At 35.9% G+C, this 24,407-nt stretch overlaps 1 protein-coding gene across 1 annotated transcript in view; it reads left to right on the top strand.

The window, feature by feature from the left end:
* CFAP20DC (CFAP20 domain containing) overlaps positions 1-24,407 on the top strand; it is a 256,952-nt gene that overhangs the window by 139,238 nt on the left and 93,307 nt on the right. The window contains exons 8-13 of the mRNA XM_052643802.1: positions 5,987-6,123; positions 6,801-6,963; positions 8,356-8,472; positions 9,619-9,744; positions 12,217-12,551; positions 23,142-23,516. Of these exons, the coding sequence (XP_052499762.1) occupies positions 5,987-6,123; positions 6,801-6,963; positions 8,356-8,472; positions 9,619-9,744; positions 12,217-12,551; positions 23,142-23,516 (1,253 nt within the window). The remainder of the gene's footprint in view (positions 1-5,986; positions 6,124-6,800; positions 6,964-8,355; positions 8,473-9,618; positions 9,745-12,216; positions 12,552-23,141; positions 23,517-24,407) is intronic.

Here is a 24,407-nt window from a genome sequence, read left to right as displayed (position 1 = left end):
ATTTTTCTTACATTTTAAAAGCTTGTAATTAAAGTACTTTACATGGGATGTGCATTCTCGATTTAGCCACAATTCTCCCCACATTCTCTATGTGAGTTCTTGTCAGTATATTTTGCCTGCCTGGTGTTCAAGCAACTTCATTTGGCCCTCCCCAATACCACCACTTTATTCTCTTTAGAAAAGATTATTACAGGGTTATATTCTATTCTTGATTTCTCATGAACCCCGTTAGTCTAAATCAAATATATTAATTATCATATTCATAAAGTTCTCTTACTTAGCCAAATCATTACTATTGGACATACTTTTCAGATAGCAAAACAAAAATTTTCAGTTAAATGGTCTTACAAAACTGCCCAGAATATAAAGAGTGGACAAGGAAAGAATCCCCTGCGATGCCCCCGGCCCACCTAAGGCCCACCACCACGTGTGGTGAAAAGACGGCACCAAGGGTCTGAGCCCAGGCTCCAAGTGGACAGATCTCTAAACATGGTGAGCCTCAGTTTCTTCATCTGTAGAGGTGGAATAATATCACACCAAGTGATTGAAATTTCCATAGAGATCATGTACACATCATCATATCCATCATCCTTTCGATCTCAAATTGAATGTCATCTCCCTGACCCTAAAGACTAGATACCAGCCCCCTGTCAAACACACTGAACCTTCCCTTCATAGCTCTTACCACAGTTGTAATAGTTTCGATCTCCCTTGTGAGACTATGAGTGCCTTGGTGGAGGTTATGTGTCTGCCTTATTCCTTGTCTTATTCAGTGCTTAGAGCAGTGGCTGCCCAGGCTAGGTGTTCAATCACTACTGAAAGAACTGGTGGATGAAAGAATAAATGATGGTGAATGGACTTCATAAATTGTTAAATTTTATTCAAGATGAAGGATATTAATATCATATTTATAAGCATTCACTCCCTATTAAGCACAGTATTTAGTATGTTGCATGGATTGTTTCAGATAATCTAACAAAAATGTCTGACTTAAGTACTACTATTACCTCAGTCTTATGAATGAAGAAGGTGAGGCTCAGAAAGTTTAAGTACTTTGTCTAAAATAGTATTAGATCAGCATTTTGTGTTTTTGATATTCCTTATAACAATGCACCTATAATAAAAATCCAATTCAAAATCTGGATTCTTGTAGCAGGTTTAATTCTGATTTGATTGTTAGATAATAGATGTAAGTCTTAAGCATGACCTCTCAATGATTAGAGTTGAAGATTCAGCAGGTTTTTCTAGTTAAACTTTGAAAACCTTGCAAACTTAAATGACTATAATAATTAGAACATTGTATCTTGGGACAAAAATGAATGTTTATTTTTCTAAAAGACAATTAGAGAGTAGACCCTCAGGTTTTATAATCTAACTACAAAGGCTGTACCCCTCAGTAAAATAGCAAAATAATTAATGGTAACATCTCTGACCTACACCAAGTTCATTTTCCGCAAACTCAAGAAAATGAAATGCCTAGAGCATGACTTTAATCTAGTCTTGATTTTTAACCTTCTGTTGTGCATATTGATATCAGCTCTTAAAAGAACTCCTTTTAGAATTCAAAAGGCATGCATTTCTGCTTGTAGTTTTCTTTCATTAAGATTTTTTCTCATTATAGAAACTTTGTCCCTTCTACTTTTTATTTTAGAAACCAAAGGTCTAAATTACTTTTCTTGTAGCTTTTAATTAGGACCCTATTACAGTGGATACAGAGCATGATGCATGTTTACATGAATAATTATGACAATTTTTATATGATTATAAACAGAATCATTAAAGTGAAACAGGCTTTAAGAATGTGTATGTGTTAATTGTACTGATAAATTGTTAAAGGCCTGCTAATTAAAGAAATAACTAAATGGTGGAGTATTGTATACTTTGCTTTGTGGAGGGAAAAAGGTATGCTAAAATTTATAAAACTTAAAAAATAGATATCCATTTAACCACATAGTAGTAGATTGCTCTTTAAAGAAATCCTATAGTAGACTCTCATAAAATACATCCTATTCTCTGTGCTTTAAGAAATTATATCAAGCTTAATTATAGTTTTAATAGCCACTGGCTATCCACTGCTAAGCAAGAGATTCCTCTGAGAAATTCAGGGTATTTAGGAATTTATAGCTGGAACTGTGACAGTATAATTTTTTAAGATACTCCCTCCCCCAAAAAGGTTATCTTCTAATCATGGATACTGTCCACAGTTTTGGTGAGATTTATTCATTGCCTACCATGTTCTCTGCTGGGCTCAGCAGATGAGTGTACATGGAGTACCAAATAAATGGTCTTTCTACTCAAAGAAACTTAAATAGTTGTGGGGAGTGGGCGGAACCTGTATATAGATGAAGAATATGAAAAAAAATCAAAGAAACTGCAAATGTACAATGTTTGAACATTAAGATATGCCAGTAGCCAAATGGTTTCTATGATTGGAAGTTAAAAAAAGAAAAAAAGCTTCTATTCTGGTGTTGAAAACTCCCATATAGGCCTATGCCATATCCCATGCACCCCATGAGGACTCTCAGTGGCTCTTCTTTCTTGGAAAATCCACATTTGAGAACAAACTCAGTAGTTTAGGATTTTTCCTGTTTGGTCACAGAAGGTACAAATGATGAGTCTGAAATAGATTTTTCCAACTGGCCTGGAATTTGAATGTCATTTCTTTCTTTTGCTGATCCTAAGAAACTAGCAATATTTTTATTGACTCCAAATGGTTGTTTCTAAATGACTGAAAAAGATGCAGCAGCACACATGGCCAAGTCCACTTGCTAACACTAGGACATTTCACATGGAAGCTGATGGGCATCTGATTCTGGTGCCATAGCACTGCAGCTGTTGAAAGCCACACAGTTCTTGTAAGTATCAATGTCTTGGTCATTGTTGACCCTTCTTTTTCATCCCCCACACTTTGGCAGTTGTTCAGTCTAGTCGTCATCCTCAATTCACACATAAAACTCTTAGGTAGATTTTTTTCTTAAAAATAAGTTTCAACAGTAGTTAGAAATATTCAGTCATTTAATCCAACTTCCCTTCTGACCCGTTATACTTTATGATTCATTTGTTTTGCTCAGCAAAGGTCTGTTGCTCTGTGTCAAGCAGTAGGCTAGCAAATCAGGGATGACAAAGCAGACCGCTGAATTTATAGCTACTGAAATATACATCATTGGAGAATCCCAGAAACACATGTGAAAGCACAAGTCTGACAAGTTCTGTGAGGGAAAGCTTATGGTAGTACCTAATTTGGGTACCCTAATCAGAGGGGTCTGGGAAGACTAGTCTGAGAAAGTGATACATGATCTGAAACATAAGGGCCAAGAGGGGAAGGAAGATCCTTTCTGCCATGGGCAACAGCATGTATGAATGCTCTAATAGGAAGAAGAACTGAGAGGCCAGAGCAGGAGATGGGAGGTGTTAAGGCTGAACTGAAACTGCAACATACAAGTTATTGCAGGCAATGTTAAAGATTTTCTTCTTAATCCTAAAAGTGGCAGGGAAGCCATTGAAAAGTTTTAAGTGGCAAAGAGGAATAATTCAATCAGACGTTTATATAAGACCCTTTTGGCTATGTTTTGGAGAGACCATGGGACAGGGAGCCAGAGTGAACTTGTAGATCAGTTGAGCGGCTTTGTGATCATCCAGGAGAGGGATGATGTTCTCTTGGATCAAGGTTCATGTCAAGATTCTGACATTTCAACCTGAATTGTTTATGATGCCATTTGTTAGACTAGATTTTTGGTTTTAGGTGTCTTTGATACATTGAGGAGAAGCTGGTGAAGAAGGCCACTGGATAGAACAAGTGACTCTCAGAAGAGAAGACTAGGCTAAAAATAGAAATTAGAGAATCTGTCTTATAATATCCAAAATAGCTTTCCAGACTTCTGTTCAAACACCTTCAAAATGACGGAAAATTCACCACCACCACAACTAGACATGCTTTAATTAAAGAAAGATGTTCCTTATGTTGGACTAAAAGCTTTTTTTTAATTAATTTTTATTGGAGTATAGTTGCTTTACAATGTTGTGTTAGTTTCTGCTGTACAAAGAACTGAATTAGCTAAATGTACATATCCCCTCTTTTTTCAGATTTTCTTCTCATTTAGGTCACTGCAGAATACTGAGTAGAGTTCTCTGTGCTATACACTAGGTTCTCATTAGCTATCAATTTTATGCATAGTAGTGTGTATATGTCAATCCCAATCTCCCAATTCATCCCATCCGCCCCACCCTTGGTATCCTTACCTTTGTTCTCTACATCTGTGTCTCTGCTTCTGCTTTGCAGATAAGTTCATCTGTACATTTTTCTATATTCCACACATGAGTAATATTATACGATATTTGTTTTTCTCTTTCGGACTTACTTCACTATGTATGACACTCTCTAGGTCCATCCACGTCTCTGCAAGTGGCGAGATTTTGTTCCTTTTTATGGCTGATTAATGTTCCATTGGGTATATGTACCACATCTTTATCAATTCCTTGGCTGATGAACATTTAGATTGCTTCCATGTCCTAGCTATTGTAAAGTGCTGCATTGAACATTGGCATGCATGTATCTTTTAGAATTATGGTTTTCTCTGGGTGTATGTCCAGGAGTGGGATTGCTAGATCATATGGTATTTCAATTTTTAGTATTTTACAGACCCTCCATACTGTTCTCTATGGGCTTCCCTGGTGGCTCAGATGGTAAAGAATCTGCCTGCAATGCGGGAGACCTGGGTTCGATCCCTGGGTTGGGAAGATACCCTGGAGGAGGGCACGGCAACCCACTCTAGTATTCTTGCCTGGAGAATCCCCATGAACAGAGGAGCTTGGCGGGCTATAGTCCATGGGGTTGCAGAGTTGGACACAACTGAGCTACTAAGCACAGCACATACTGTTCTTCATAATGGCTGTACCAATTTACATTCCCACCAGCAGTGTGGAAAGGTTCCCTTTTCTCCAGCCCCTCTCCAGCATTTCAGTGGACATGATTCCCTGAATCAAAAACCTTCAGTGATTCCCTGCCTATTCTGTGATTGCCTACCAGTTTTAGAATAGGCTGTTATAATTTTAAGGCCCTTTTCTTTGTGACCCAACCCTATTCTTCCAGCTAGGCTGGTGATTTTATTATTCCCCAAACATACCTTACTCTTATTCTTTTATACCTGTATTCACTTATTTTCTTCTGCCTTGGACACGTGGTGGTAAGTTGCTTCAGTCGTGTCTGACTCTTTGCCACCCTATAGCCTGTAGCCTGCCAGACTGGTCTGTCCATGGGATTCTCCAGGAAAGAATACTGGAATGGGTTGCCATACCATTCTCCAGGGGATCTTCTCGACCCAGGGATTGAACCTGCGTGTCCTGCATTACAGGCAGATTCTTTACCGTCTGAGCCACTAGCCTATATATCTCTTATTCTTGAGATCTTACCATTCATTCAGGGTTTATTCAAGAAGTCACTTCCTCTTGATTCTCACTGGTCTTCCTTATGTTGTAGCTCTCTGTTTACCTATATATACTATCACTTCCCTTCAGACTCCCTGAGGCCAAGCAATGTGTATTATCCATTTTATGTCACTGACAACTTCTAGGAAATGCCTGAGTGCTGAAATACTTGTTCAGTTGAGTTAGTTTTAATTATTTCCTTAAAGAGAAAAAACAGTATATTTTTCAGTAGCTTCCTTTTTTTTTTTTTCTTTTTTTTCATGAGGAAAAACATTTGTGGTAGAGGTTCTCAAAAGATACTTAGCACAAAGACCACTTGGGGGAACCTGTGAAGACTATAGATTTCTTGACTCCCCAACAAAATTCTAATTCTTGAATGCATATCTGATAGATCTGATGTTGGACCTCAGTATCTGTGCTTTTGTAAGTGCTCTGGGAAGGTGGGTAGGTTAAAGCAGAGGAAGATTCAGATCATATGTCCCCTCAATTCAGAAATACGGAAACATAGTGTTTGCCATTATGCCCATTAATGGACTATTATTATCTTCCTTTTATAAAACAGATCACTTCATTAACAGAGGAACAGTTAGCATGCGGAACAGTAAACATCAAGATGTTTGTCATATTGCCTTTGGATCCAAAGTCCTTGGACCGCCTCCACTCTCTGGCAGAAGAAATAACATGAGGCTATCCAGTGAGGTAGGAGCAAGGTTTGAAGAGCTTATCTAAGCATGGGTGGTATGGGAGGGGAAGGGTTTTCTCCCATTCAGAGGGGAAAAGGAAGGGAGAGAGACTACATGCCAAAAGCATAAGTCCTGAGTAAATTTGGAACAGAAATTCTGGATTTTAGAAGACCCCAAAACTGTTTTCTTTCTGTCATGTCAACACAGTTAACAGTTGTGAGTATTCTTTTCATTAAATACGCCCACAAAACTTAAAGACAAATATATGTGAGCACATTTTGTGGTCTCCTTCAAAAAGGAGTTGGAGAATCACCAGATACCTTACAATGAACAGATTCTCAAATGTTGTATTTTTATTTTTAGTTTCCTCTGAGTATCTGACATACACAGTGATTTTCATTTCAACTCCTACCTACTAAAGATGGAGTATGGCAAATAAGCACATTTTAATTTATATTTCTATAAGATTTGCTTGTCTTCTGTTTTATATCACATCATATTTATCCTTCCATTTCTTTCTAATTTTCTACCATAATTTCCCTCTCCAACTTTTTAATGTTCTCATTCCCTTTGTGTTTTTTTTTTTGAACCTTACTTTATTTGTCCAACTATTATTTCTTCTATGTAGATTCTACAAGAAATAAATGGCAGTTCCTATATTTTAAAATATAAATTAATTCTTTTTCCTTATAGACAGTAAAGTCTATTGGGTCCAAAAGTAACCGATTATGCCAGCAGTCTACAGTAGAGAAGTGTGTTAACAGTGCAGAAATGTCAGCCTTGCTGTTATCTGAGTCTGAGGCACAAGGAGATAAAGAAAATATTGGCCAAATAAAGCAGACTGTACCTGTTCTTGGTAAGAATTCTGCATAAATATTGATAGCTAGTGAAAACAGTGAGAAATGTTAATAAGAAAGTCATAGTTATATTCTTGATTAGATCTTAAGTTCAGAGAATTATCATTTGAAAATGAAAATGTGGTAGATATTGAAATATGTTTAGAATAGTGTGCTTTTATATATATATATTTATATATTATCTTCTGGAACCTATCATTCTATTTATTGTTATTTTACATTGCCATAGTACCCCGTGTTTTTACTTTCTGATGACTAGTGATAAAATGTAGTATCCAATTATTGCTATGTTTTGCAAACTCCACGTGCAATTTAAGTTTTCTTAGTTTTGTCTTTTAATTAATCTTCCATTTGTAAAGTGCTCTTTATTTTCCCTCCCTGTTACAAAAAATAGCCCCAATAGTAAAGAAAAGACTTTTATCCCAAGTTATATAAGATTGAGAGTTCAGGGCTAACAGACTAAGTGATTTGCAATCTGTTTGCAATTGGTAGTTATTGGAAAGAATGGAAATTAGAACCCAAGGCTTACCACTCCCTGTCAGTTTGTCCACTTTTACTGGTCTGACTTTTATCAGCATTGAAAAGGGGAGAGGCATTTGGGTTCATTTGATTTATAAATTAATGATCACTGTTAGAGACTGTATCTCCATTGGAATATAAAACTGAGATGAGGAAATTAATAACAGATATTCAGTCCCAGTTTTATCACTGTCTGTGAGACCTTGATCAGTTTTCTTAAAAACTATGAGCCTCAGTTTCCTTATCAGTAAGGATACAGTTACTACTATCACTAGTAGTAATAGGAAATAACAGCTGCCTTAAAGGGTCAATTTGAGGATTCAGTGAGGACAGTCAGTCAAGCACATTGTATTGTGCCAAGAATGTAAGTGTTCAGTAAATATCAAATGCTGCTGCTATGAATATTATTATTATTACAGAAATTAAGAATTCTTCAAGATTGATCTCACTTCTCCAGGGTTCTTCTGAAAATTCCCCTCTAAGTGCTTCTTGAATGATAGCTGACCACACTCTTTTAAAGGAAAAAAATAATTTCTTTGCATTGGCCATAGATTTCATTTTTTTATGTTTTCTGATATAGCATGTTGTATGATTAGCATTAATCTAAATTATTTCTAGTTCTCTATATGGTTACATTACATGAATAAAATATATTAGTAGTTTTGAAAACCTGATACAGTTCTAATATTGGGAACAGAAATAAATAGCTAGTTCCTATAAAGAAGTAAGTTGTGTTTTTTATACAGCTTTACATTTTGTCAAAATGATACATGAACATTCTCATTATGACTATAATTACATTTAGAGTTTATTTCAAACTATATAGTACTTTCTGTTCTGGCTTTTTGTTCTTTGATATGAAAATGTACCAGCCAGTCTGCATATTATGCATCCACATCCCCCTCAAGAACCATCAGCCGATAAGAATAATAACAGGAGAAGATTACGGTTAAAAAGCACCAGCAGAGAAAGGACAGACACCCCCAATGGTATGGCACTAATTCAATACTATCTTATATCTGTATATTATTCAGAGCAATGGAATCTCTCTCTGCAGGTTGTAAATTTCAAAGGATTATGAACCAATTCATTTAAAATATAAAAGTCTGTTCTACAAGGATTATGGAAATCAAATTTTCTACAAAAGAATTGCTCTAGAGCCCTAACAGAGATTTGTTGGGTTAAATAGACAGTGCCACAAAAGTAAAGGACTTCCTACTTCTACTCTCAAAGGCTGAATAAGCTTAAATTATTGATTTTTAAAAACGGCCCAAATTTGATGGAGATTCCTGCCTGCAGACTTGACTAAAATTGAACTTAACTCATAATTTTTCATGTTTCATTTATCTCTCTTCTTTTTAAATTGGGCCCATTTTAGATTGTTTTTATATTTGCTATCTCTCCTTTTGGACTTTTTGACGTCTATTATAATGTAGATTAAAATTTCAACTCTTTGCAACCAATAAAGCATTAGAGAGATATAGTCAACTATTCTATTAATTGTTATTCCTTAAAATACTAGATTTGAGTCAGATATGTACAAATTTGTATACACATGCATTAGTCTATCCTGAATCAAGCCCAGAATCTATGTTATATACATTTGTTAGCATAATTTCTCAAAAGTGTAGCTTTCTTGGGGAGGCCAAAATTCTGCTTGCTAGGTTTCATACTATTTTTATAAAATAGTAGGTAGAAAAATTACTTCTGCAATGCCTGTATCCATTTTTCTTAAGGTGCTAAAGGAACAAGCTTTGTTTAAAAGAGTTGAGTTCAATAAGAATTGTCATTTAGAAAAAACACACTCCATTTTACATGGAACCTAAGGGAAAAATATAGGACCTTTTAAAAATTATATGGGTTTTGGAATTCCTTTTATCACATATCATAAAACTTAAATTTAAAATGTCCCCATGCAAATATCAAGGAATTTTAAGATGAACCTCTACAAAAAATGCAACTGGGTTCATCTTAAAATATTCTACTGTAAAAAAAAAATGCATATAATCTATATTGTCACATCAAACTTTCTTTTTAATAATCATATAGAAAAGTATACCAAATGCCATTTTTCAAAAATTAATTTATATATGTAAAAAGAAGTAATATAGAAGAAAATATTTACTCCATTAAAGGCAATTCTTCAGACAATAACAGGAGTGATGAACATAAAGCAGCAACTGTCCTCACCACTATGTCCCAGCAAAGAGCAGAGACATTGAACCCCAGCTCTCCAGTACCCCAGTCTCCTGATCAAGCAGGTTAGCATCTTTATTATACCATAATTGCAAATAATTAATAATATATGGATATGTTAAATATTTCAAGCCTGGGCATTTTGAAAAGTCATGATACAGACATTTCCTAAAATCTATCATTTTTTAAAATCTCTTTTTAACTCAGTTTTATGTCAGACTTTAATGGATGAAAGAGTGTTTTTATTTTCAAATTTTAATGCACAAGTTACCCTGTTCAGAATAAAAGTTTAAAACTCTGTAAAGTTTAAAGATTATCTATGACATAGTCACCCTCCCCAAAGATTATCTATTGTTGCAATTCTCCAGTCCTCTTTATAATGGAGATGTTGGAGTATAGTACATTGAGCCCATCAACATATCTTGCCTAGCCGGTGTGTGGTACTTTTACAAAAGCAAATTGTTTTTGAGCTAGGAAAAAAAGAAAATAAATGAAAATTGTTTGTAGTTTGTCAGTCTTATTTATGCAGTGTTGAAACCTTCATTAAAATGTTAGGCGCAATTAGTGTCTCTAGCATAAATCTGACTGTGTAGAAAAACTAATTAGATGTTTAGGTGATCATTCTTGCATTTATCTTGTTTGCTGCAATATTGTGATTACACAGTAATTTACATATTTTCCTAAGAAAACATACCAAATTATTCATTACAATTGATATGGAAATACTTGAGGTAAAACTGCAAATTCCAAAAAAGCATGTGGTAGTGAGATAATTAGAGTTCTTTTAGTGTGAAAACACCTCTTTTACTTTGACTTTTTTGACAGTTAATAATATGTTTGGTGCTAGGTCATACAAGTTGTTTAATTACCTAATGTAGATTCCCAAGATCTTTTCCTCCCATTTTCTTTACATACTCCTGTACATAACAAAACACATTGGTTTTTGTAATCTTACTCAACATTTACCGTGTTTACAAAGCACCTGCTAGGCACTTAGCACCAGGCAAAGAGTTTGCTGTCCAGAAGAGGACAAGCCAGTGAATCTATTAATTTCATCCACCACAGAAGGAAATGGCAACCTACTGCAGTATTCTTGCCTGAGAATTCCACAGACAGAGGAGCCTGGCAGGCTGTAGTCCATGGGGTCGCAGAGTTGGACATGACTGAACGACTATCACTCACAGCACGCTGACTCAAGACTCTCCGCATTTGCTGTGAACATGGTCGGATGAAGTAGATTCAACCTGCTATTGTCCATTTACCTATAGAAAATGGGAAAGCCTTGTCCTTAATAGGTTTTATCTAAAAGAAATGCATATTTATAGCCCTTTTATAGGCAAGTTATGTTATATAATCATAGTCGTAAGTTAAGAAACAGATGAATTCACTTGAGAAGAATACAGTTTTATGTGTGCCATCAATTTAATTTTTATTAAAGGCCTTTTCGTTTGTTTGTTGCTTTTGATTTTTTAGTATCAGCTTTGAAGTTTCAAATTAGCCAGTCTTAGCTCTTGGATATTCTTCTTACGATATGAACATAATATGATTCAAGAATCAGGAGTAAAATTAACATGTTTGCATTGTGGTTCTGCAGAACACAAATTCTTGTAAGATTTTGACCATTGACAAAAAACAAGTGTAGCAAAAAATTAAAAAAAAAAAATCAGATTCAGTTGAGAAAAAGCTCAACTTTTCCTGATGTCATTCTAAAGAAGAAAGTAATCCTGCTTTTAATAATGCTTTTTATAGAAAATTTTTTTCAAGTTTTTTGTGGTCATGAAATTATAAGATCTATCCCAATATTGAGTAAAAGACTAATTTTTTTAAAGTTTTGATAACATATCTTAGTGGTGTTATATAGTATTTTTAAAGAAAACAAAAATGTGCAGAAAAGATTTTCATATCAAAACATTCTCTCCTAAAATTAAAATTAAATCCAAAGGTCCTTTTCAGCAGCAGAATTCACCAGTCACACTAACAAATATTTCTGTGGGCTTGCTATTACTTGACAGGTCTTCTCAGTTTAATTTATGAATTGTCTTATTCCAGTCAGTAGAATGGAGAGGGAAAGACTGTCAGCTTTTTGTAGTTTGTTTTTTTTCTCCTCCTGCAGTTTTGTAATCTGAACAAGGCCCAGACATTTTATTTAAAGAGCTTTAGTACTCTGTCCTCCTGAAGTTAAAAGAAATTCCTAAATTTGGAAGATTTCCCCCCTCTGGATTATCAAATTAATGAGACTGTGCTATAAAGAACTTGCTGCAAGATAGGTGATAATTATTTCAGACTTTCAAATTTCCTGGCCAGTGTTTCAACTCAGATGAAGCGGAAGTAAGTACAAATGAGTTGCCCATAGCTCTGAGCACTAACTGTGGGTTAAAAGTTTAGCAGGTTACAAGATGGGGGATAAATTACCTTCCTTGGCTTTTGCATTATTTGATAAACCTGTTTCAGGAACAAGAGGTGTTACTCTCACCACCCGCCTAACATAACACTTCGGGAACACTGCTCTTACTTCTGTCATCTTTTGCAATTGTCAGATGAGTGGGTATTTCCCGAAAATGGCGATCACATCCCGTATTTGGCCTCTACCACACAGTCTCTACTTTTGAATGAAGACTCCTGCCATACTTCATGCCTGTGGCTAGAAGCCAGCAAGGAAAGTGAACAGGATCAACAGACAGAGGAAACCCAGATTGTTCCAAAGGATGTTTTCACTTTTTCATCCAGACCACGATCAGCACCTCATGGAAAGACGCAGAGTGTGTCCCCAGAAGGGTGCCCGTTTACTTTGGATCTAAAAGAAGATACCAGTGTGACAAGGAGTGACACCCAAACAGAGGAAGATTTTTACGGTGGTGACAGCAATGAAGAGGTACATTGCCTGATGAGGGAAATAGTTGTAAAGTACAGTTGTTCTGTTAGCTCCAACTAAACACTAAAACTAGTTGAAAGAGGGAAAATCAACTGCTATTTATAAAAATCCAGCAGATTGCAGTGTCAGTCAACAGTTGCCTCAGGTTGTTATGGTAACTCTAAATTGTTGCCTTTTTTATTAACAGTCAGCCAATTTCATTTTTAATTATGGAAACCAGTTTTTGGTTTGATTTTGTTTTTTCATTTTAATCTTTGTCTCACAGAATGAAAAATAATATGCAGTTCAGTTATATGATAGCGTGACCAGTAAAATTGAGAGCACATTGTTCTAGGTCTTTGGGGAAATCATGTTGCAGTCACTAAGCATTCTGAGTTGACAGTTTCCTGCCTTGCTTACTCCCCTGCCATCTTCTCACCTTGGACCTATTAGGACTCATTATTTTCCATATGGTCCCAGAATTTCAAGAGTTGTGCCAATTAAAGTTGCGATAATGAATCATGGATTACTGCTGGGACTTGCCTTACAGGAGGTTTTCTGTTTGCAATTATTTAGAATACAAATGTATCTCATAAATCAATAAATTCATGAAAAGTTTTTAATACCTTGTGAAATACCAAACTGAATGGAGTTTGACACATTTGTTTAAAACAATATATTATACCTCTTTTTCTCCATAGAAAATGAATTTGTGAAATTTCTGTAGCATTGTTCTTTATTGATAGGCATTGATATTTTCTAGAAAAAAATAATTATTTTAAAAGCAGATTATAGTGAAGTTATGGTTTAGTGAAATTATACAAATTGTTTATATGTAGAAATTATAGAAATAATTAGGAAAACATGTTTGTATGCTTACAAACTTATTTTTAACAGCTGTATCTGATTAAGAATACCCCTTTGGACAAGGGGAAATATGTAAGTCCAAAACTCCTACCTTCAGAACCAGTTGAGAATATGGTGAGATCGTTCAGACAGTAATTATGATTTTTTTTCCAACTTTTAATGAGTTTCTGTAGCAAAAGTGCATGGGGAAATCCTTTTTTATAACATTCTTGCTTCTGAGTGTGATGAAACTGTTTGTCAAACCAAACATAAACCTACTGCAAACCACTTTATGCATAAATGAAAAAATAGTACATTTTAAATGTGTTGGGATAAAATTTGTCCCTTTCACCCTGAATAAAATTAACCTATAAACTGTAAAATGAGCACTTGTTTTGAGCATCTGTACTGCTTCCACCCAACTGTCAGCTCTCGTGCAGTAGGAACTGGGTAGAGTCTAGCAGTCACACCATTTGCCAACTGGGTAGGCCCATCCCCTTCCCATGTGCACAACTTACCTGAGCCAAAAGAATGACTTGATGGTGGCAGTTTTATGGCAGATGGGAAGTGACAGTTCCCTGGAAACTTTGAGGGAGGTATTAGTGGAATCTACCCTTTAAATAAGACATTAGGAAGATACCTCTCCATCTATCATGAAGGATGAGCCTTGAGAAGAAGCAACAGAGCTTTTGGAGAAAATGAAGAATACTAGTTCTGAATATTTCAATTTGTCTTCCCTTTATATGTTTTCTTTTGCTACTGGTTCCCTGGTGGCTCAGATGGTAAAGCATCTGCCTACAATGTGGGAGACCCAGGTTTGATCCCTGGGTTGGGAAGAGCCTCTGGAGAAGGAAACGGCAACCTACTCCAGTACTCTTGCCTGGATAATCCCATGGATAGAGGGGGGTTGTAGGCCAAAGTCCACGGGGTTGCAAAGAGTCAGACACGACTGAGCGACTTCACTTCACTTTTACTACTAGCTACTCAACTTCTGACATCCTTCACCATTTATTATGCAGACATGTACTTGTTACCAACTACATGAAATTGAAAATTAATTTATTATGCATTTTCAAAGCTATGATTGACATAGCTCTCTGGGAAGCCCTGTGCCAAGACCATCAGAAGATGGCTTGAGTCTGTAATGTGACCATCTCATTGCTAACACCTTCCCTGCTCCACCTTTAGTCAGAGCCTACCAAGAGTGGGCAGCCAGAGAGAAGGGCAGCCAGAGAGAAGGGCAGAAGCCTTCTATATCATGCAAGCTTTGCTGTTAGAGGCAATAACAAGATACAGACTAAAATACAGAGGACCAACAGAACTACTGGGCTATGTTTAAACAAGTTCTACACATTGTCTTGATCCCTTTTTTATCAAATTGGTTTGTCTGGGGGATTTTTGTAAGTTATTTTTCTGTAGGATTATGTCTTCCGTTTATTAATTATATAAGTCAATGGAAAATTAGATTACATATTATAAATGTTTATTTATATATAGTCTTTGAAGAAAAATCAGCTGATTTAGACATTCTTACATTAGTTGCATTATTTTAGAATGCAGTATTCTTAGAGTAACACTATTGTACCTAAGGAAGATATAATGTCATACTATAAATAATGGTGGACAAATCAGTAATAATTACATTACTTATTATGAAGTTTGCAACTTGTAGTTGAAAGACTATTTGATGTTAGACCTTGAATATTTTTAAAGGGAATTTAGATGTATTCATAAAACTGTTCAACTTCAGCTTCTTCAGTGCTACTGGTCAGGGCATAGACTTGTATTACCATGATATTGAATGGTTTCCCTTGGAAACAAACAGAGATCATTCTGTCATTTTTGAGACTGCATCCAAGTACTGCATTTCGGACGTGTATGGATGTGAGATTTGGACTATAAAAAAAGCTGAATGCCGAAGAATTAATGCTTTTGAGCTGTGGTGTTGAAGAAGACTCTTTTAAGAGTCCCTTCGACTGTGAGGAGATCCAACCAGTCCATCCTAAAGGAGATCAATCTTGGGTGTTCATTGGAAGGACTGATGTTGAAGCTGAAACTCCAGTACTTTGGCCGCCTGATGCAAAGAGCTGACTCATTGGAAACGACCCTAATGCTGGGAAAGATTGAAGGCAGGAGGAGAAGGGAACGACAGAGGATGAGATGATTGGATGGCATCACCAACTCGATGGACATGGGTTTGGGTGGACTCTGGGAGATGGTGATGGACAGAGAGGCCTGGCGTGCTTCAGTTCATGAGGTCACAAAAAGTCGGACACGACTGAGCAGCTGAACTGAACGGATGAGATGTATTCAGAAGCAAAAAAAAAAATAGGCAAAATCATGTTATCATGATACAGAAAAAAATACGCTTATGATAGTAAAGACTAATTAAAATAAGCTTTCAGTGCTAAGACAATGGTCTTTTGTAATTTAAGTTCCTAATCATCAGTTCACATTTGAGATCTTCATTAATGTGAAAGACTCAAAAGCGTAGTGTTTATTTTTTTCATATCGTTTTAATCTTTGCTTTACTGTATATTTTATTCCCTAGGCAGCTATATAATACTAATTTTCCTGATACTCAGTTAATTTGGAATTGGTACTTCTTATTTGAAGACACATTATGGAAATATATCTTGTGGTGAGTTGTAAAATTAGGACTACCATGTAAAATGAATTTTCTAGGAAATCTGTTAAAACCTTTCATAGGATTATAGCATCTTAAAAAAAAAGGCATGTTACTATTATCATCACTATTTTGTTTTTTATGCCATTATTCCCAATGTGGCTTTAAGTATACATATCCAGTTTGTAATTTGAAATAGATAGCTTTATATTAATATTTTATTACTTCTCTAATACTAAAGTAGATAGTTGCAAAGCTAGGTAATTTGTCTTACATAACAGTCCAAATGAGAACATTTGAGCCGAAGAATTATCCGTATTTGGACATGACTTATGTAAACTGACTACTTACTATGTTCAAATTAGCTAGGAATCTTCTAGATCTTCTCTTCATTTAACTCTGTTGAAGCCTATCAAGGACAGATTTACAAGCAACAAATTAAAAGGATCATTTTAGCCTTTTCTCTCAGCTTTCCTGGTATTGTTGCTTTCAAGGGTTGTTTTTTAACAGGCAGTAGTTAAACTATTTCATTTTTTCTTCCTGATGGCATGTACACTTTTATCCTGTCACCCCTACATGCTTGACTAATAATTTTGAGTTACATTCTCACACACATTTACATACTCACAATAGAAATGATATTTACTCCACATGAAGCCACTTATATTTCTGTGTAGCCTTTAAAAACTTTAAATGTCAGTTTACTTCTTGGAAAAAAAGGAAGAATTCTATTTTGAATGTATTGCTTGCATTTTTATTTCTGTATATCATGAGTTACAACATAATGTACTCTCTAAACCTACCAGGCAAATTTAATATTTATTCCATGTGAGTAATTCTTTTAGGCTGTTCATATCTGCATATCTTTATTATTATCTTTTGAAGCTTTTTTCCTCTCTGAAAAAGTTAGTTCCTTTAACTTGTAACTTCCTTCTTTGTTATAGGCACATAGTGTAGGGTTATAAACTCTTTGTCTCCTTAAAATAACATCATTCAGCTTTGCTAAAAGATGAATATTTGCAGATAACTATTTGGTTATAAATAAGAATTTTCACCAAAAAAAATCTTTGTTTTATTCAATTAAAAAGCATGAAGTCTTAGCTCATAAGGAAAATATATTTTTATCTTGAACAAGTAAAGGAATCTCATTATCTTCCCCAAATATTCACATGATGATATTTGCCCATCCAATACCGTCCCTGTAACTTCTGCTGTGACTTGTCTGTGAGGCATCACCAGCTACAGGTAAAGATGATTCAGTTCAGTTCAGTTCAGTCGCTCAGTCCTGTCCAACTCTTTGCCACCCCATGGACTGCAGCACACCAGGCCTCCCTGTCCATCACCAACTCCCAGAGCTTTCTCAAACTCATGTCCCTCAAGTTGGTGATGCCATCCAACCATCTTATCCTCTGTCGTCCCCTTCTCCTTCTGCCTTCAATCTTTCCCAGCATCAGGGTCTTTTCCCATGAGTCAGTTCTTCACATCAGGTGGCCAAAGTATTGGAAGTTTCATCTTCAGCATCAGTCCTCCCTGTGAATACTCAGGACTTATTTCTTTTAGGATTTGATCTCCTTGCAGTCCAAGGGACTCTACGTAAGTAATTTGCTCAGGTCCTTGTCATACCACGCATGCTGCAAGTTAGTTGGTTGTTAGAAACAGTCACATCTTCCTTTCATTTTATTTGGCATTATTTTAATAGTTTCCTATTAAATTGAAGAGGTAAAAGAAGAAATACTCCTTAGGGACAGTTGTTAGTGAAGACTTTTAAGATAACATTTGAATGGTCAATCTTGCTGTCATCAAAGAAGAAATTGTTTGTTTTATAAAGATGTTATGACTGATACTTTTAGGTGTATTTGTGCAAATAATTGTGCTCTTTAGTTGACAGATTATATATCTGCATCATCTCTATTGTCTGCTAGTGCTGTTCAACTAAAAGGTTCTGTCAGTTCACATATTTAATCACTAAAACATTGGACAAAAGTAGAAACTCCTGCTGACTCTATCTCAGTTACAAATTCAGAACTGCCATCAAAAGTGTGTTTGGAATATTGCAGATAGGTTCGTTGAGAACTTTTAATAATGTTATATAAGACTTTTTCACGGTGGACTGAATTAAAAAAGACAATTGGAATATAAATAAATATGATCATCCACTTTTATTATACAAAGGCTAAAATAGAGTTCTGTCCTGAATCACTCAACATTAAAGGTGTGATACAAAAGAGCCTGGGTCCCATCTGCTCCAAATAGATGGCCCTCAAGAGTCATTAAAATTATCTTTTTAAAATTACAACTCAGCAAGAGCAATTCGTTTTGTGCATCCAGAAATTATTGTCCAAATGCCCATCTGCATGTCCTTTCAAGAAATGTAGTTCAGCAGAGGAAGCGCTGGGTCCTTGGGGAAATCATTCTCATCTTCAGCATACATATGCTGTGCTACAGTTAATCAGACAAACTCTATTGATGTTCCCAGCACTGGGGCCTGATTGAATATCTAACAAACAAGTGTTTCTGAGCCCAGAAGACAAATGGTTCAAGGGGTTTGGACTTTAAAAAAAATAAGTTAAATCAAAAAGATTTTGTATTTGTTCTTCTGAGAAACAGATGAACACATGATTGGTATATGAAAATGGCATACCAAATCCTTTACTACACTGACAAATTCTATTCAATTGCTATGCTGGTTTTCAGTAGTTCAGTGATAAACCAAATCAGTGAAAGTGGTTATTTTTCAATCAGATCATAGCGAATCAGATTATAGTGAACTTCTTAGGCATATAATAAATATATATGTTATTTCATACAGATTAATCCAAAAGTATGTCGAGCCCACATGTTACATATATGAAAGTAATAAAAGTCATTTATCCCTAGATCATGTATTTTAGTAAGTTGAAACATTACTGAAGAAAAGAGGAAGGTTTTGTCAGTGCACCACTACTAAGAAATACTATTTTTTATTTTCCGTCTATTTCCTCTCTAAAATAGAAGCTGACCCAACTTAAATCGAAGTAGTAGTCTTGTATATTGTCTTACCTTTCCCATTTATCCTAATTCCTCCTCCAAAATTGGGAGAGATCAGATTTATTGGTTCTAGGGCAGCCAAAATAGGCAAGCCTTTTGTGCTCTGTCCAGATTCTCCGTTTAATTTGTCTTTTCCATGTATTTAAAATAGCATAGAAACATATTACCCTGAAAATTCAGTACAATGAAGAGAGTGAATGACTATCAGGAACATAGCTAAATCTGTCCATTGCTTGGCCCATTTCCAAATCAGGGTATATCTTAGGGAAAATGTGAGATGAATGTCCCTTTACATACTCATAAATAGTTCTGTGTATAGAATCCCTGCCCATGCCATACAAAAGGAAATATATCTGAGTAAACTTGTATAAAGAAGAAAAGGCTGTACTCTGATCTACTTACAGATGGGAAAAAAAAATACACTTGCAGGTAGACAAAAATACTTCTGTTGAGTGTTTTAGTGAAGAAATTTGTGAACCGACAAAAACTTTTAGATGATCAACAGCACTAGCAGACGATAGAGATAGTACCGGTATGTACTTTGGTTGTCAACTAAAGAGCACAGCTATTTGCATTTGCTTGCATGAGTGCTGAGTCGCTTTGGTCATGTCCAACTCTTTGCGACCCCATTGATTGTAGTTACCAGGCTCCTCTGTCCATGGAATTTTTCAGGCAAGAGTACTAGAGTGGGTTCCCTTCTCCCAGGGATCTTCTGACCCAGGAGGATCAAACTCGTGTTTCCCACATTGCAGGCAGATTTTTTACCCCTGAGCGGTGGTGATTTTCTATCACCAGGAAAGACCAGTCCTCATAATAGTACATCTGAAACTTACCCCTCTGCCACTAGACTTTATGCCTCTCAAGGGCACTGCCCTTGTTCTTTTTACCTGTGTATCTTATATATCATTCCTAGAAAATTTTACCTTACACCTAATAGGAGCTTAATATTTATTGAACTAATGTTATTGCAAAAGCTCACAGTTTCCCCCTATGTCATATACAAAATGGAATCCCATAGTGATCCAGAGATTCTGATCCAAAGAGTTGTAATTATACCTTTTCCCTGTAACCAGCCTGTGTTTGTTAAGGGGAATCTGTTGGCCAATAATATGTTTTAAATCCACAGTACATGTCCTTTTTTTTTATTGTGAAAACATGATGGAAATGAATAAGTAGAGGGTATTTTGGTCACAGAAATCCCACTGTCAATTGTATATAACAATTACAAGAAGTTAGACTGGATTTTTTTTAAGAGTTGGGAAAGATATAACACTGTCTAACAACCAGACTGAATTGTTAAAAATCAATCCTAGTTCCACTAGCACTTTCTTAAAACTAAGGCTCGAAAGATGTTTGTTCTACATTCTGTTTACCTTTCTCTAGAAAACTGGCTAAACTTTTATTCTTTTTGTCTCTCTGAAACAAAAATTATAAGAGTCACCACTCCATTCTGTAGTAATTCAGAGCATGAGGCATTTTTCAGGTCTCTTGCACTCTTGCCAGTTTTTGCCTGAAGGCAGAGTTCTTCAATCATATAAACATCCTCAGGGTTCCCAGGATATGGTGAAGGACAAGCTTACTCAGTAAATGTACAGCGAAAAGAGTCGCCCAGTGCGTGCAGTTCAGCCATGTGGTACTTCACAAGGGCAGAAATATTCTTACACTTCTTATTTTTCCACTTGGGACATAAAGTAAGTCCCATGGATTGACACCCAATTACCATCTTTTCTTTCCCCTATCTGGCACTCTGAACAATAAATTTCTCCTCCACCATTTGTAAAGAAATAAATATATCAGAAGATCAAGTCAACATAGACAAAGAAAACGAGACCCAGGATGAATACCAAGAAGAAATGTTTGTCAAAGATCCTTAGACACTCTGCAGTTTTTTCTTTACTACAGATAGGGAAGCTGTTTCTTAGGAGAGGTTCTTAGACCCAGGTATACCTTTTTTGAAAGCACAGTTGTCCGATAATCCCAACTGCTTTCCGCAAGAAAGGTGAATCATAACATGACAGGATTAGAAATCGCAGACTCCATGTAAAAGCTTCCCAGATGCACCAAGTACAGCCTACTCTGCCTTCTACAGAAGTCGCAAATCAGTCCTGCCTCGATTGTTACCACCATTGAATTACCACAGCCACCTCAGCATTTCTAATCATTACAATTTAATACTGTCATAATTGCCTCCCTTGCTGCTATCTCCACACACTTCTGATATCCACAAACAATATCCACACAAACTCAAACTCAGCCCCATGCCTTCTGTTTTGTGCCATCATGACATCCCTCCCCCCCCCCCCCCGCCCCCGCCCCCAATCAAATTACTCAGTGACCCTTTGTTGCTTTTCAGGCAAAGATCCTGGATGGCAGGTTTTAACTTCTGGCCTGCCATTATATTCTCACCATCCGCAGTGCCTAGAGCAGCACTTAGCCTATGATGAGGAAGAAAGGAAGAGAGACAGAACAGTGATAGACACACAGACAGATGAATCCTTTCTAATTAAAAGATTCGATAAATTCTTCTCTTGTCCAGTGCCCAGCCTAAAGCAATTCTATCTCACCTTTACAGATACTTAACTTTTACTAAAATGGAAAGTTCACCTCAGACAGTGATCTGTATCTTGAGGTGTATGATGGCCAGTCATTCAGAAGAAGCTGACCAGTTTTATCAGTCATACAAATATTTTGTTTAAAAATGCCAAACTTCGGAAAAAAACAAATATTTGGTTCTATGTAGCTGTAAATGAAAGGATACTGGAATAGGTTACTGAAACAAAATGTAAGATAGTACAATCTGAGACATCAGATAATGTCTTTAAATTGTACTCTGCTTTTAGTATTTTTTCTGTTTTAAGTTTACTTATTACACATTTAAATAAATAAGACAAATTTAAAAAATCTTATGACAAGTATAAGTGATTATCACATTTACTTTTTCTTTATATTTATTGTTTTATAGCAGGAAAATACCAAGTGAAATAGCACCATATTTCTCTTTTTTGTTATTTACCTTCATGGCCATTGATGTTTTTCATTTGTAGTATCTCCTTTCTCAGATTTTAAAAATTAAAATTGTTAGGGCTAATTTCAGAACTATACATTAGTAAAATATTTCCAGCTTTTACTTTAAACTTTCCAAATGATTATATTTAGTGAGGTTCATGTCTTGTGGAAAAGTACTTTCTATAACTGAAATTTTCATTTAAGAAAAATATTTCACAAAACATGCTCTATTATCTATTTCTCTTTAACAGTAAAGTTTCCATACAACAATATAAGGCTAAAATACTTTGATATGCCAGCGTGTTAAAAGAGTAGCATTTCCCTACTTAAATAAGGTAAATTCTGTAAGTTCTTGTTCTTTTTCTTCTCATGGAATTAGCTTATCAGGAAGCTAAAGCAGGCAATTCCTAGATAGTTTAGATAACTTCTTATGGATCCTTCTTATGGACTTCCCTGATAGCCAGTTGGTAAAGAATCCACCTGCAATTCAGGAGACCCTGGTTCAATTCCTGGCTCAGGAAAATCCGCTGGAGAAGGGATAGGCTACCCACTCCAGTATTCTTGGGCTTCTCTTATGGCTGGCTCAGCTGGTAAAGAATCCACCTGCAATGCAGGAGACCTGGGTTTGATCCCTGGGTTGGGAAGATCCCCTGGAGAAGGGAAAGGCTACCCACTCCAGTATTCTGGCTTAGAGAATTCCATGGACTGTGTAGTCCATGGGATCACAAGTCGGACACAACTGAGTGACTTTCTCTCTCTCGTCTTGTATGGATCCTCTTCTTTTTTATACTTTCTTTGAAATGAATATATTTGAGCTACTGTTTCCTAAATGTACTCTTATTACTCAGTGGTAAAAATACATGCCTTACCAAGACCAGAGGCAAACATAGCAGGACATCATAGCAAATGATTTATACCTGTTTGCATTGCTGTTTTTAGTTTTTTTTTATTTATTCTTATAGAATAAAATTGTATGTATGTGTAAGTATATGATATATTCTTTCACTTTATTCAGAGAATACATGAACTTATTAAGAACTTATATTCAGTAACTTATTTACCACAAGTTTCAGCTCAAAGTGATTTCCCTTTGTTCTTCTGTGTAGGATAACCACAGTGTCCAGGGTTCTCCAGGCCCAACAACTAGTCCTCCAGGGTTAACTCAGTTAACATTAGAGAGCATGCTGGGGAAGGCTGCAAAGTGTGCAAGTAAAGAATATCTAAAAAATGCTTATGCAGAAGGAAGAACTTCAGAACACCAGAATTCCTTGGTGAAGCAGATAGATATAAAAGACTTTGAAACGAGTTTTGTGCCTACACCATCCCTTTCTCCACCTGGAAGACATGAGTCCTCTCTGAAAATTCCAGATCTTATTATTAAAGCAAAGGACCTACCAGCCCATCAAGTGTCAGCTTCAATAAACAAAACCTTCCTAAAGGAAATTTCAGAGGAGAAGTTGAAACCAATTGCTGAGTTATCTGTAAGTGGTTTCGTTCTGGTTTACATATGTGGGCAGTACATCCTGCTGGGTTCTGTTCTGTTCCACTTTGCACACATTTTCAGCAGTATCTATTTTTTATCATTTGGGTGATCACTAATGTATTTTCTTTCCTATTTAGATGTGTTTTAGCTCAGTAACAGCAGCTGTTAAAGAGTATCTTGCACATCCCAATGATAATAGAATGCCTCATGTTTTTAATGAGAAAGATAATTATCATAATAGTTATTTTTTATTTCCCAGTTACTTCTCATAATTTGAGTTATCACTGTCTGCAAATTATAAATGAAGATCTTATTTTTGAGCCAAAGGCTTGCCAGTAAAATTGACAGATTTTCAATAACAATCTACATTAGGAGCCATAAAAACATCATTATTCTGTTCACTTTCTGGTCTCTTTACAGCCGTTCCCCAAATAATAAATGATATGAGTGAAGGTTAACAGTAAAGCAGTGTCATTGAATAAATCCCTAGGCTAGCCTGGTGACTATATTCATGTCCATCAGATTGATTTTTTCCTTCATATGAGTACTTTTCTTCCTTCAATTCCCCCATAGCTGCACTTAAAAAACTAGAGAACAAATGAGGCTATACAGAAAAAATGACATTTATATTCCTTTTTTTAAGCAGTAAAGCTTTTTTTGATTTGCTGTGTCCTAAGTATTCTGTATGTGTTACAGTGTAAAACTTTGGTTCAGTTATGTTCTAAGCATGTTATAGTGGATTACTTAGAAAGATGATAGACATATATATATATCATTCAGTTCAGTCCAGTTACTCGATCGTGTTCAACTCTTTGTGACCCCATGAATCACAGCACACCAGGCCTCCCCGTCCATCACCAACTCCTGGAGTTCACTCAAACTCATGTCC

Source organism: Budorcas taxicolor, chromosome 1 (genome assembly GCF_023091745.1).
Source record: "Budorcas taxicolor isolate Tak-1 chromosome 1, Takin1.1, whole genome shotgun sequence".
NCBI classification, from domain to species: domain Eukaryota; kingdom Metazoa; phylum Chordata; class Mammalia; order Artiodactyla; family Bovidae; genus Budorcas; species Budorcas taxicolor.
Note: the sequence above shows the minus strand (reverse complement) of the source record. Positions and strands in the feature narration are given on the sequence as shown.